The sequence below is a fragment of the Cygnus olor genome, chromosome 4 (genome assembly GCF_009769625.2).
Source record: "Cygnus olor isolate bCygOlo1 chromosome 4, bCygOlo1.pri.v2, whole genome shotgun sequence".
Taxonomy (NCBI): Eukaryota; Metazoa; Chordata; class Aves; order Anseriformes; family Anatidae; genus Cygnus; species Cygnus olor.
In genome coordinates this window covers 47,200,379-47,212,894 of record NC_049172.1, presented here as the reverse complement: position 1 = coordinate 47,212,894, position 12,516 = coordinate 47,200,379, and the positions used below count along the sequence as shown (strand labels likewise).

The window sequence follows — 12,516 nt, the reverse complement described above, 5'->3', positions numbered from 1 at the left end:
AGTGAATGTGAGACCCCTGTTCTCTTGAAGGTCTAGGTTCTGTTTTTTCTCATCATCATTGTCTAGCTGCTGACAAGGAAGGAGGATGAATTCCTCATCTCCTGCTTTCCTGATTGTCTTGTGAATGGATTTCAGTCTCCCAAGTGTTTGTCTGCTGGTTATGAAGGTGGGAACCTTTCCCTTCCTCTCCTCTGATGCTTTCCTTGCTCGCAGTTCTCTAGGTTGGTTATTTTTTACTCCTAGATATGGCTGGAAAACTAGCTGTTTTAGCCTTGATTCTTGTTCTGTCTGCACTGCTACTCCTGATGCAAATGGTGAAAATACTGAAGAAATGATTATGTAGAATCATATGAGAGTCAAAACCTTCTGGCTCTTTCTGAGGTGCCAAAGCTGGTATTGATCTGAAGAACATCACATCCCCTTATTGAAAGCCATCATCCTGCAGATGGGGAAACAAAAGAAGATGGAGAGATTTGCCCAGGGGTGAAAACAAGTCTGTACAAGAGCTGAGGGCAGAGTTTGGAACTTCCCAGCTCCGTGAGGGGTTCTTTCTCATTGCTTCTGTAACACGTTGTTAATACACCTTGAGTGCTGTATACAGAATGACGAAGGCAATTGTGATGTTCTAGGACTTCAGGAGCTTTTATTCCAAATGATACACATGTTGGTCTTCCTCCTAAACTTGCAGATTACTTTCTTTAATGGATGGATTTGTTCATGTGCTGCCTTGAAACTTTAATACGCAAGTCTTGAAGAGAGGCGTACTTACAGGGTTGGTCTGATTCTTGGTTTGATTCTTGTACTGACTCATTTTACCTTTTCTTGTTGTTTTTACTTGTTGTTTGGACTGTGATTTCTGTCTGTGAATCTTGTCTAATGAACCATTCTTGCAGCATTTTGCTGCATTTCATTATAGAAAGAATAGTTCTAGAAGTCAATGATAAATAAGGCAAGTTCTTATGTTTTTGCAATTCCTTTAGGTTGAAAAACTGCATGTGACATTATTTAGAAAGACCGTTGCTAAACCACTTCTTTAGTTTTTGGATAATTACTGAAGGACTTGCATGACACTATATTAAATGTGTTTCTTTGGAGAGACAAGCTATGGACAGACAAAACTTGGATCTAGTCTTAATGTAACTGCTAAATGCACACAGGGTTGGCCTGTGCTATTTGAGAGTTTGGACAGAGCCAAGTGCTCATTTGGATTGCGGTGATGTAAACACAGGGGAAGGCCATTTCTTAGTGTTGTGGTTCTGAACTTTGTGTCTCACAGTAAAAATAGATCATTAAAGAATATAAGGCACTTAATTATCTCAGTGACACAAATGTGTAAGGGCCTCACTTGAATGTAACTTGTGTTGCGTGAGACGAAAATAGGAAGTGTGAATGATGTTCATCATGTCTGTGCTGGACATGGGACCTGTTCTGTGCATGATATGTAGAAAATCAAGCTTTCTTAAAAAAAAAAAAAAAAAAAAAACAACTAATTTCATCCTCTGGAGCCCTGTCGTCTTTATATGGCTCAGTAGCTTAGTCTGTGTCTGTAGAAGAGACCTTCAGTTCAGTTTAGATGAGCTGTCGCTTGGCTTCATAAGAATTCATGACACAGCAGGGAGATCATTAATTTTTCTCTGAATGAGACATCCAGAGGTTCCTTAAACCTCAGAAGGCAGAAAAATTTATATTATTATGGCAGTTGTAAAAACCAACAAACAAAACCCAAATAACCATACAAAAGCTCAACAAAACAAAACCACTTGTGTTGCATCTGATTTGGTGAAGGTCCACGAATCTTGGTTTAAATTTGAAGTATTACCTTCCCAAAAGCTTAGTGCTTTCTTCAGATGTGCCCAGTTTGTCTCCATCAGTCTGATTTACTCCCTCGTTTTCACTTACTGTGCTGTTAAACTGACACTGGATTATATAGCTGCATTTGTAAGAGGAAATTATGTTGAAGGACATGTTTGGGTGTAGACAGTGGATTGGTCATAGAGTTTCCATCTTTAGGAACTAACCCAAAGCATGCAAGCTTCCAGGCTGGGCTGTTTAATGAATAACTGCCTTGTTCAGAGTTACTGCTGTTGACTGACTGCCCCTTGAAACACAGGAGGTAAATGAGAGATGTTAAAAGCTTTTGATAATTTTGTCTCTGGTAATCAGAACTCAGTCATTGTAGCATAGACGGTTTAAAACGATGCAGCTGCTCCTACTATCTGGGAGTTTCAGTGCCTCTTTCTAAATCATCAAATGTCATGGCATGGGGTTTGGAAGTATTGTTGCAGAAGGAACCCCAAGCATAAAAGTGGTGTAAAAGACTTCAGATAGCAGTCTCAATAACGAGATGTTTTGTACACAGATTGGGGTGTTCGAAGATACACAGCACGTACCGGATAGAGCTTGAAGAACTGCCTGCCCTGTGCAGGTGACAAGGAAAACCGTTACCTAAAGTACCTCAGTATTGCATTTCCTTGCGTAAGCATCCCGAATCCCAGGCAGTGTGCTGTCAAGGAACTTTGTTGGTCCCCTGTCCTCATAATCCAAAGATGTCTGTGTCCACTGCCGTGGCATGCTGAGAGCTGAAACGCATGCTGCTGTTGACAGGCAACTACAGAAGAGATGATGAAAAATCCTAATACTGATAGATTTAAATATTTGTATCAGGTGTTCTTAATATTTCATCTGGTTAGTCTGATCGTGCTTATGGATGAAGGATGGTCAATGAGTGCAGTGGTGGTTAGACTGAGATGTAAAATGGGTGCGAGGCTGTACATAGACCCCTCCTAGCAGCAAGGAGGTCTGGATTTCATTGTGCTGGTTTAGTGTACTTACGATGCCATAGGAAAAAACAGTAAACCGGAGTCATCATATGACATCTGCCTTAGTCTGAAATGCTTGTAGCATCCTGAATTGCTTAGTTGATCTCTGCACGGCCTAGTGACTCCTTTGTTTCTGTTGCAGCCAGCGGTGGCGCATGTCCACGTGCCGCAGATCAAGCCATGCTGCTGGAGCCCTGCGCCTTGTGCTTCGCCTCGTTTCTGTGGCACAATAGCTCTGTGATATTGAGGGGGTGAGCTGCTCACGTGTGGTTACAGATCCATTCTCTGACTTATTCTGCCCTGTTTTTCTCCACCTGCATGTTAAAATCACAGTTAAAGTAGTGGTTTCAAGGAAAAAGAAAGACAAGCTACAGACCGAACATGAGCTTGTTGGAGAAGGGTTTTTAATTGGGTGTTAAAACATTAGGTATGAAAATGGAACTTAGTTCCCAAAGAGTGAGGATGGTTGTGCGCTAGATAAGTAATGTATCCGTACCCACTAATTTAAGCATTTGGTATCTGTAGTTTACTCAAATGCTTGTTTATTATTTTGGAATTCAAATCAATTTAAACCAACGCTTCTGTGCATTAAAAAAGCTTAGCAAATGACACTTGAAATCAATCTGTAAAATGAGTTTAATTCATGGGTACTATTGATCATAGCCGCAGTGTTGCAGAAGGAGTAATTTCATTTTCCTGTCAACTCTATATTTACAGATATCTTCGTCCTGCTTTTCAGACTCCCTCAGCCTTCAGTTTAGAATAAATGAGAGATGGAGCTGAATTGAGTGAGCAAACCAAGTCAGGAGCAATGGGGGAAACACTTTCCGTGTGTGGAGGAGACAGGGAGACAGGTGCTGTTCCAAGAGGTTTTTATAGTGGTAGCAGTTGCTAGTTATAGATTATTATTATTATTTAATCAATGTCTTGGAGATCTTCTGAAGCCTTGTTGTGAGTAGTTGGACAGGAAGCACATCCTGCCTAAAGGCATCACCTTGGTTACATCTTGAGTAACAGGATATGTCTAGCCTGCTGAGGTTCGAGAGACTTGAGGTTTACTGGCACCATGAAAGGGAATTGAATTAATTCTAATGGCCTAGATTACACAGTTAGCATAATCCCTTATATAAATGTTTAGTCAACAGTCTTGACCTTGAAGAAATAAAACACAGTTCAGGTTATTTAATAGGGTTCTGTTGTGTGGGTTTATATTTGTTCTTTAAGCTTACTGTTTGGAAAGGGAAGCATCGATGACATCAAGTTTTATCTCTTGAAGAAAAATCTTGCTCCTGCAAATGGCTGTCACTGGTGACAAGTGTTTCTTGGCTTCAGAAACGTGGATTGTGTTGCTTGAACTTCTATATTTTTTATTCCAGAGCTGGTTTACACCAGCCAGGGAGATTCTAAAAATGCAAACCTGGTAGAAGATGCAATTATGAGTAATGCAGTGCACTGTGGATGAGAAATTCAACAGCAGTACTTGACAAAACTTTGTAGGCTTGTGCAAACTTGCTTTAAAATGCTCACCTGCTCTGTAAAGGGGTTATTTGCTTATTTAAGTATATTGGGATGTGCAAAAAGTGCATTTGCAAAGCAGGAAGGTGTTTGAGGAGACTAAATTGAGTGGTTGCTTTACTGCACCTCATAAGTAAAAACGGCACGAAGATCCTTGCATCATTTGAAGATAGCCTCGTTCCCTGGATGGAAGCTGGTTCCATGAACACTGAACTAAAAGATACCAAGATGAAAATTGGCTTGTTTTTGTTACTGACGTGCCTATAAATAAACCGTTGTACTTTCTTAGTATACAAAACTGCATAAAATAGCTGAGCCTTCTCAGATATCTCTGCGTTGTACTGAAGTTTTTCCTGGTCCCCACCAGTGCTGGCAGCAGACTGGATTTGTCTATTTAAACTTAAAAACTTGTGTCCTTTCTGTGAGAGGAAAGCTCCTGATCTTTTGTAAGAAGGGGAAAAAAAAACAACACAAGTCTACCACCTGTACAGTACTTCTACCTTTGTTATGTTTAGCTTGCTTTTGGTTTTAATAAGAAAATAATATTGAAAGTAGCCGGAGAGCTGTAAAGGCTGACTTTTGAAATGAATGAAACTCAATGGATCGTGACTTGTTGCCAAATCTTACCCTTATTTCCTACTTTCAGTTTCTGTTGGTATAGATAATGGAGCCATTTAACACTGTCAAGCCGTTTCTATTTCAGTGTGATTTCAGAATCTGTAGCTGAAAAGAGGTTAACGTTTTGATCTTCGCAAGCAATTAACTGCACTGTTGGTGGTCTTGTCATGTTCTATGCTCTCTTCTTTACTAACAGAAGAGCAAGCATTTGTTGTCTTAAATACGAGAATCTGTTAAATACAGGCATAAATATATTCGTTTTCCTTCAGTGAACAGGAAGAGGAGGTGATAACAGTATTATGAAAGGAGCAGAGTGCTTGTGACTAATTCTCAGACTAATTCAAAGTTGAAGCATAGAGAGATTTTTTTTTGCATTTCTTGTAATGAGAGTAAGAAGTAGAGTGGGCAGGGGGTTTGCCCTAAGAAATACGTTTTGTCTCGGGTGAACAAGGTGGTGTGTTACTTGTGTGATGAATCATGTGCTTGCCTTTTTTTTTTTTTTTGAACTTCAGTTTAGTGAGTTATTTGTTGTGGTTACATCTTTCTTAACCTTGACAGACTATTATAGGAAATGCGAGTACTTCTGTTTTTGTAGCTGTCTTCAATTAAAATAATTTACAAAATCATCTACGTTAGGTAACTGTTTCTTTCTTTTTTTTCTCCCCTCTAGAAAAATAGCCGAGGCAGTCAGATGACAGCACAGAAACAGTGTCCGCATTAAAGCAGTCGACTGTGGATAGATAGCAAGTCACCTGGATACTCTGAGAAGTGTTTCGGATGAGCAGCATGATCATCTTTAATGCAGAATGCTGAGCTTTGTTCCCTTTGCTGTAGGCTAGATCAAAGCTGGAGTATCTCAGTCAGCCAGCTGTCAGATAAAATGTGCTTAAATCTAGAACTTGAACGTTAGTGGTTAAATTGGGAAGTTGTCTGCAGCAGGCATAGTTGACAATCCAGCAGAGAGCTGTGGGACTCGAGCTAACTAGAGCAGGTTTGTTCAAAACAGAAAAAGAATAATCTGAAGTTTGTGTCACCTCATCAAACTATGCAAATTTTAATACGGTTAGTACTAGGTTGGTGGAGTAGATGTCTGGAGGAAGCCTTTGTGTAGGAGAGGACTCGTTCCAGGTTGCTCTCCTGGACATTCTCACAAAGACATCACACTGTCAGCTGCAATGAGAAAAATGACATCTACTGGGCTCTGAGGAGGCTTGCTTATTAAAAGGCCAATTAATAGTGTCTTAGTTTCTTTCTCATGCAAACATACACTTGCCTTAGACTCGTTTTGCTTAAATGGTTTCTTCTTGAGAGAAGGATGTTGCCTAATGGAAGGAGAAGAAAGTGGAGGTTTTAAAAAGGGTAGGATTTTCAAATTTCAGAAAACTTTGCCCACACAGTTGTAGTTTGTCTTTAGACTGATTCAAGCATCCTTCATGGTCCTTACAGGCCAGGAGTGAAAGGCAATGGTGGTGGCTAAAAATTACTGTTACGGCTTTTTGATGCTTAACTGAGTAGTAATGTCAGCAACACGAGAAAAAATGCTCAGGTCAGTGCCATAGGAACGTTTCTTGGGATTTAAAAGAAGAAAAATATCCCTATCTGGGACCAGTCTTGTTGATGTTCCTCTGCATTCCACCCTCTCTGCTTTCTTACTTACTCTTTGTTGTGCAGTGAGGGGATCTTTTGTGACTTCTGGGCATTTTGCTATAGCCTGTTGTGTAGCATTTAAATTTGCATAGGGTTAATTTTTTTGCATGGTAACAAGCCTTTATGATCCTTGCCATTAAGAGAAAGTATAAATGAGATGTCAAAGTCTGTGAATATGAGAACTTTGCTGGGCATAAGGCTTTACTGCTGCATGGTGATGAGGAAAAAAACCAAACAAGTACTAGTACCTGTTTGAAGCACTAGCATCTGTGGGTTTTGGTTATGACGGCACATATCAGTTCATCTCTTTATTTTTTAAAGGTTGTAAAAAGTAGAAGTTCTTTGTACATTTGGCACGCTTGCTTTGCTTTGTCACTTCATCTGCTTCTCTGTTTCCAGTAAGAACACCTGAAGTTATTTTTCTGGGGTTAGCACCTGGACGTATTTGGTGCAGAGGTATTAGTGAATAAGAAAGCTTTTAGCAGAAAACTTCAGCAGAGCTCTTTTCATCTTTCTTAGAGCACTATAGTAGCTTCAGGTGTACTCTGTCGGGTGCTCAACTCAAAGCTCTTTGCCAAGTTGGAGTGTAGCTGGTTGTGAGAGAAATGAAACCTGAGAGTGCCGGCTCAGAGGCAGGGCTAACACCGCAGTTAGGGACAAGGTATGCACAGTGGGTCTGCTGGTAGCGGGATGCACGGGAATGTCCTGTGGGTTTGTCCCAGGCAGCTTGCTTGGTAATGCACAGCTGCTATTTTTGCAGTGCTGCCCTAAGAACAGATGGTGGTTTGAAGAAAGCAGCGCTTCTTGTTGAAACTACCCGTGATATTCAGAGGTTATTACACAGAGGGAACTTGTGTGGGCAGTGGAAAAAGGAACAAGAGAATGTCCCTTTGAATGTGGTGTCCGTGCAAAGTGGAGAAGTATTGAACTCCAAAATGTGTGTAGAGGAAAGGGATTATTTTAAGCGGAGGGAGCTACTTGAGCTCTTGATTTGGGGAATGTTGAGCTCTTGAGCTTGCAGGCGACATCTATCAAGTGCTCTTCCAGCTGGAGCTGCGTCTCAGAGCCTTGTGCTTTTGACTGAGACTTGTGGAACATGTTTTCCTAGGGATATATGCACATATACATACACAAGTGTGTGTATATATATATATATTTATATATGCAAATATATGCATAGGAACAGTGTCATTTGCTACTGCCTGTAGTCACCAGGTAGGCCCCTTGACAGTGCTTTCAGCAAGTGAGCGTGCGCAGGTGACTTCAGTTGGTGGCTACGCAGCCCCCGAGGTGAGACAGCCTTTGTGTGACACCTTCCTGCTGGCTCCGGGCCTGCAGTGGGGTCAGGAAGGTGGTGGCAGTGGGCAGGGCTGGTGAAAGCTGGACGATGTTCAGCTTACTGTCTGAGAGCACGTTGAGGTGTATCCCAACCGCCGCCGCAGTTCTCATCGCATTGCTGGAGAACGGAAAGCTTGTGGGATGGGATGTCCCTTCGTCAGCTTGTGCAGCAGTGCTTCAGGAGTGGCTGTGCAGAACTTGGTTCAGCGGCCACCTTGCCCTGTGGAGGCTGTGGAAAAAAGAAGTGTGTTCTTCAGCAAAAATTGCTCATAAGGCCGGAAAGCTGCAGGACAAGGTTCTGTTAACATGTAGCTTCTCAACAAAGTGTTTGGAGTCTGATAGAAAAAATTTCCAAAGTTTGAGTTTTGTTCTGTTTTAGAGGTTTCTCTTTCAGAAACAGACATAAATTTTGTTAGCTTCAAGAACTAAATAGTGTTCTTTACATAAACTAAAGTACTTCTTGTGTTTGCTTTTAGTCTGCCGCTCCAAAAAGCATGCCTGCTACCTCTGTGTCCGCTATCAGGAGATGGTGCTCCTGCAGAGGAAGGACTTCCTTTGTTGCAGGAAGGAGGGAGTTCCTGATACTTGCAAGAAGTGCCCTGTGGTTATCCCAATCGGATGCCAGTGAAATGCGCATGGCAGCAGAACCCGGGGAGAGCAGAAATTCAGCTGGATGGAGAAGGAGCCTGCGTGGGGCAGCAGCAGCCTGTCAGGGTCACAGAAGTTCTCTGAACTCCAACAAAGTGCTGGGTTTATTTTAAACATGGTGAGGGTGGGATCAAACTGAGCAGCGAGGAAAAGCTTTTGACGTGGTTCTTCTGTGACAGGACAGGGTTGCTTCAAAATTTCTGGTAAAATAGCGTGTCCATGTGCTCCTTCACGCATAGCAAAAAAGGGCCCTTCCCACTGTTCCACGCAGATGTGCATGTGGATGTTAAGAGCTGACCTTTCATGACTTCATGCTGCTTTTGTGGAGAAGGAGTCCTTTTATTTTTCTTCGTGCTTTGTGTCCTGTTTTTTTGGGCACTGGCTTCGGTGTCTGTTGCACCTCCAGAAGGTTATAAAGCTCCGGGTTGTTTTTGTTGTTGTTGATGGTGGTGACTGTGATTTTTTTTATTATTATTTTTTTTTTCCTGGCGAAGATCTGTTTTTTATTAACACTTATTGTGTGCTTGGAACATTTAACAAGGCCTTACTGCTGTCCTTTGGCATGGGTTTGCAAGAAAGTTTTATTTCTTATTGCTTGGAGTCTGCTTGCAGGGCATTTGTGCCCTGCTTGGAAGGGGACTGGTCGTACCCCATATTCTGCATATTTTGGTAGCCCCTAAAATGGGTCCTGTTTGCTCATAGGGCTCAGAAGGCTCTGCAGTTCCAGGAGGCGTGTAACTTCTGAAGGAGGGCATCTCTGGTGTCAGGTTAACCTGCTTTTGGTAGATACTGGTGATATCTAGGTGACTGCTGGCCGCAGAATTAGAGAGCAGACATGTTGACCAAGGGGTCCAGGAGTCAAGTGATTGACTGTGATGGCTCAGGTAATGCTGAAGGCATGAGTAGTTAATTCACAGCATAAACGAATGCACCTAAATTATTTTCTTGTCTTGCTAGGTTATCTGAAATGCAAGAAAGCCTGAGCTGTTATTTTAAAGAATGCTATCGTGTGGCTGGTTAGCCATTTTGCTGCCAGGTTTTTTTGGTTTTTGTTTTTAAAAAGGGGTTAGCATATGTGTGGGTAGATTGGTCACTGGAAAATAATTTGCACTTGAACCTGTTTATCCAGCTTTGCAGAGAGGGCCACATGCCCATCTCGCAGGGCAAGGTCATGCAAAGCTGAAAGCAGAACTTGCAAACTTGCTTTGAAGTAGAAATAAACTGTCCTTTAGCTGTTTCAGCTTCATTAAGAACAACTTGACATAATGACCAAAAAGTCAGTTCTGGAACTGTGCCTTAATGTAGGCAGTGATGCTGGCCTTACAGCCCATCACAGGGCTCACAGCTCTGAGGGCTAGGTGTTCAGAATTTCTCTTTTTATAGACTCAATATTATATTTAGTTATTAGAGACATTAGGTGCCTAATCGTCCTGATGGTACGGATGAGAAAAATGTCCATTACTTCCCACATTACTTCATTCATTTTAGGTTAGTGAAAAGTACAGAATAATTGTATGTAAATACTGTACCTGAAAAAAGCTTTTATATAGTCATCAGCTTTATAAATACTTGTTTTTGAGTATTTATTTGTATTGAAGTGGAAATTAATGTTAAAACTCATAGCCATCTCTCAGTAGCAGCCAGATTTTAAACCATTTGTAAGGAAAGTGTTTATCCCTTGCTGGTTTTGAGTGAGTGGCTGTAGTAACTATAACTACTGCTTCTGGTTCAGTGCTTGTGAGTGTAGGGAGCAATTACTGCCTGCTCCTGTGCGTATGCAATCCTTCTGTTGGTGGTGGACTGCTCTGTTTGTCTGAGATATCACTTTTTAGTTAGGTGGTTAACCAGTTGGAGGAACAATGCTTGGGGTGCTTTTTTGTTTTAGCTGAATATGAAAAAAACCAAAACAGCAACAGCAACAAAACCCCTTTTTCAGTCTTGTTGTCTGTATATCTAACGTGCATAACTTTGTTGAGAATATCTTTGTCGATATTCTTTTAGCTTGTCTTCATAGAACTGTTGTCAGCAGTCTGAAAGATGATAAAGGTAGTGGAAGATTCTTCAGCCTTACTTTTTACTAGAGTAAGCAAATAAGATGCTTTGAATTCTGACAACGCTGCTTCCTGGTTGGAGTTTCAGGAATGTGATGTGGTGAAGCATAAATGGAAAGCTGAAACTTGTGAAACCTTAAATATGCATAGGGGGAAGAAAAAAGAAAAACCAAACCAGAAAATTTGGCTGTTAGAAATATTTTAGGTAGTTTCAAACATTGCTAGTTTGCTTCTTAATAAGATATCCCCTGAAGTGGGTGATGAAAATCAAAGAAATGACTGTTCAAGACAAAAAAAGACACATGTAATTCAACTTGCTGAGCTTTGTAATGAGTTTATTTTTCAAAGCACTAGGTTTTTAATTGTGCAAAGTTTCTACTGATTTATATAACTGTAGGTGCTATAGAAAGGACATTGAGGCAAGTATTTTAATGAAAAGTGACTTGTGCAATGCAATTGTCCTCTAGTGTGTACTAGTGTATTTCAGTTTGGGTTGTGTTTGATGGAAATACAAGACAGGAAGAGATTGAGCTGCTACAAGTCTCAAAACTGGGAAGAGAGATGGAGATACGTAGGTTCAATCACTGCAGCACGTGATAAAGTGGATGCATGTATTAATATTTTTGGGGAAAAAACATTTCTAATTTCTAAAAGGAGGAAAAGGGAACCAGAATGGTCATGGTGTATTTTCTTTTTTTTTGTATGTGTTGTGTTGTGTTATGGAAAACTGAGTTGGTTTTCTGCCTTTACTGATACTAGATAACAGAACTTTTTTTTTTCTTTCCACTTTCTAAGAATGCTGGTGAAATGCCAGCTCCTCTGTTCAGTCTGCAATCTCAAGTCTCAGGGCAAAGCAGCTACTCATCACTTCTGGTTGTGTTTCCGTATAGCTTCTGACAAGGACGTGTATGTGGCTCCTCCAGATAACAGCTTAATGAGAGGTTTTTTCTTGAACGTTTACAGCACTGATGTTTGCTTGCTTTGGTGATTTCAGTGAGAAGTTTGACAAAAGAAACTCCTTGAAAAAGTTCAAAGTGTAATAGTTCAGGGCAGTGCTTGGTAAAGATTGCCAGAATATTGGTGACAGTTTTCCTATAAGTATTTATATACCTATTCATGTTTTGTTCAGAATTGGTCCATTTATCAGAGAGCCCAGTGTGTGTTTGTCAGAGAGCCCAGAGGCATTTTATACTGGAGATAGTATTTACTAATGGAAAACCATTCAAGGTCACATATCTACTCCTTTGCAAAATGGGGAATAGTTCTGCTTTTATGGCTCTTTCAGGGTTGAAGTATTAGTTAATATTGCCACCTAATGGCAAGAAGAGCAGTTGCCTAAGTTTTTTTCGCTACTTTATACCAATTTTTTTTTTTACTTATTCATGACTACTTTACTGCTAGTCATAGAGAATTTTAAGCCTACAAAACTGGTTTAGAAAAGGCTATAAAACTGGTTAAAAAGACAAGAAATGTTTGTCTTCCAATGGTTAGAATTTTGTGCTTTACCAGAGTATCGTTTTATACTGTTGTTCAAGTATTTGTGCTTAAAGTCTTCTTTTTTGAGAGAGGACGGTGTAAAAATTTTCCAATAACCGTGGCGTGCATGTTGGTTAATGCAATTCCCCAGGCTAGTAGCAGGGGAACCCTGTAGGATCACTTCAGCCCCAGCTGGAGTTTAGCTTTAGACCTCGAGTAACCTAAGGGCACCTGTTAATGTTCTGGGAATGCACTACGTAAACTAGCTTTAGCTTAAGCATAATAAATTGGAGAATTTAGGCTGCTGTATTAAAATTGGCAGCAATTCTGTTTTGACAGTGTAGCGTCTCACTTAGCTAAATGAGCAATTAAATTAAAAAAAAAAAAAATAATCTTGAAGAAAG

At 40.7% G+C, this 12,516-nt stretch overlaps 1 protein-coding gene across 6 annotated transcripts in view; it reads left to right on the top strand.

The window, feature by feature from the left end:
• BMP2K (BMP2 inducible kinase) overlaps positions 1-12,516 on the top strand; it is a 103,654-nt gene that overhangs the window by 48,822 nt on the left and 42,316 nt on the right. Inside the window, exon 1 of one of the 6 annotated variants that reach the window (XM_040555630.1) lies at positions 10,004-10,073. The exons of the other annotated variants lie outside the window; for them this stretch is intronic. Coding sequence (XP_040411564.1) covers positions 10,019-10,073 — 55 coding nt within the window. The 5' untranslated portion in view covers positions 10,004-10,018. Of the gene's footprint in view, positions 1-10,003; positions 10,074-12,516 lie in introns of those variants that run through there. 6 annotated transcript variants of the gene reach the window in all.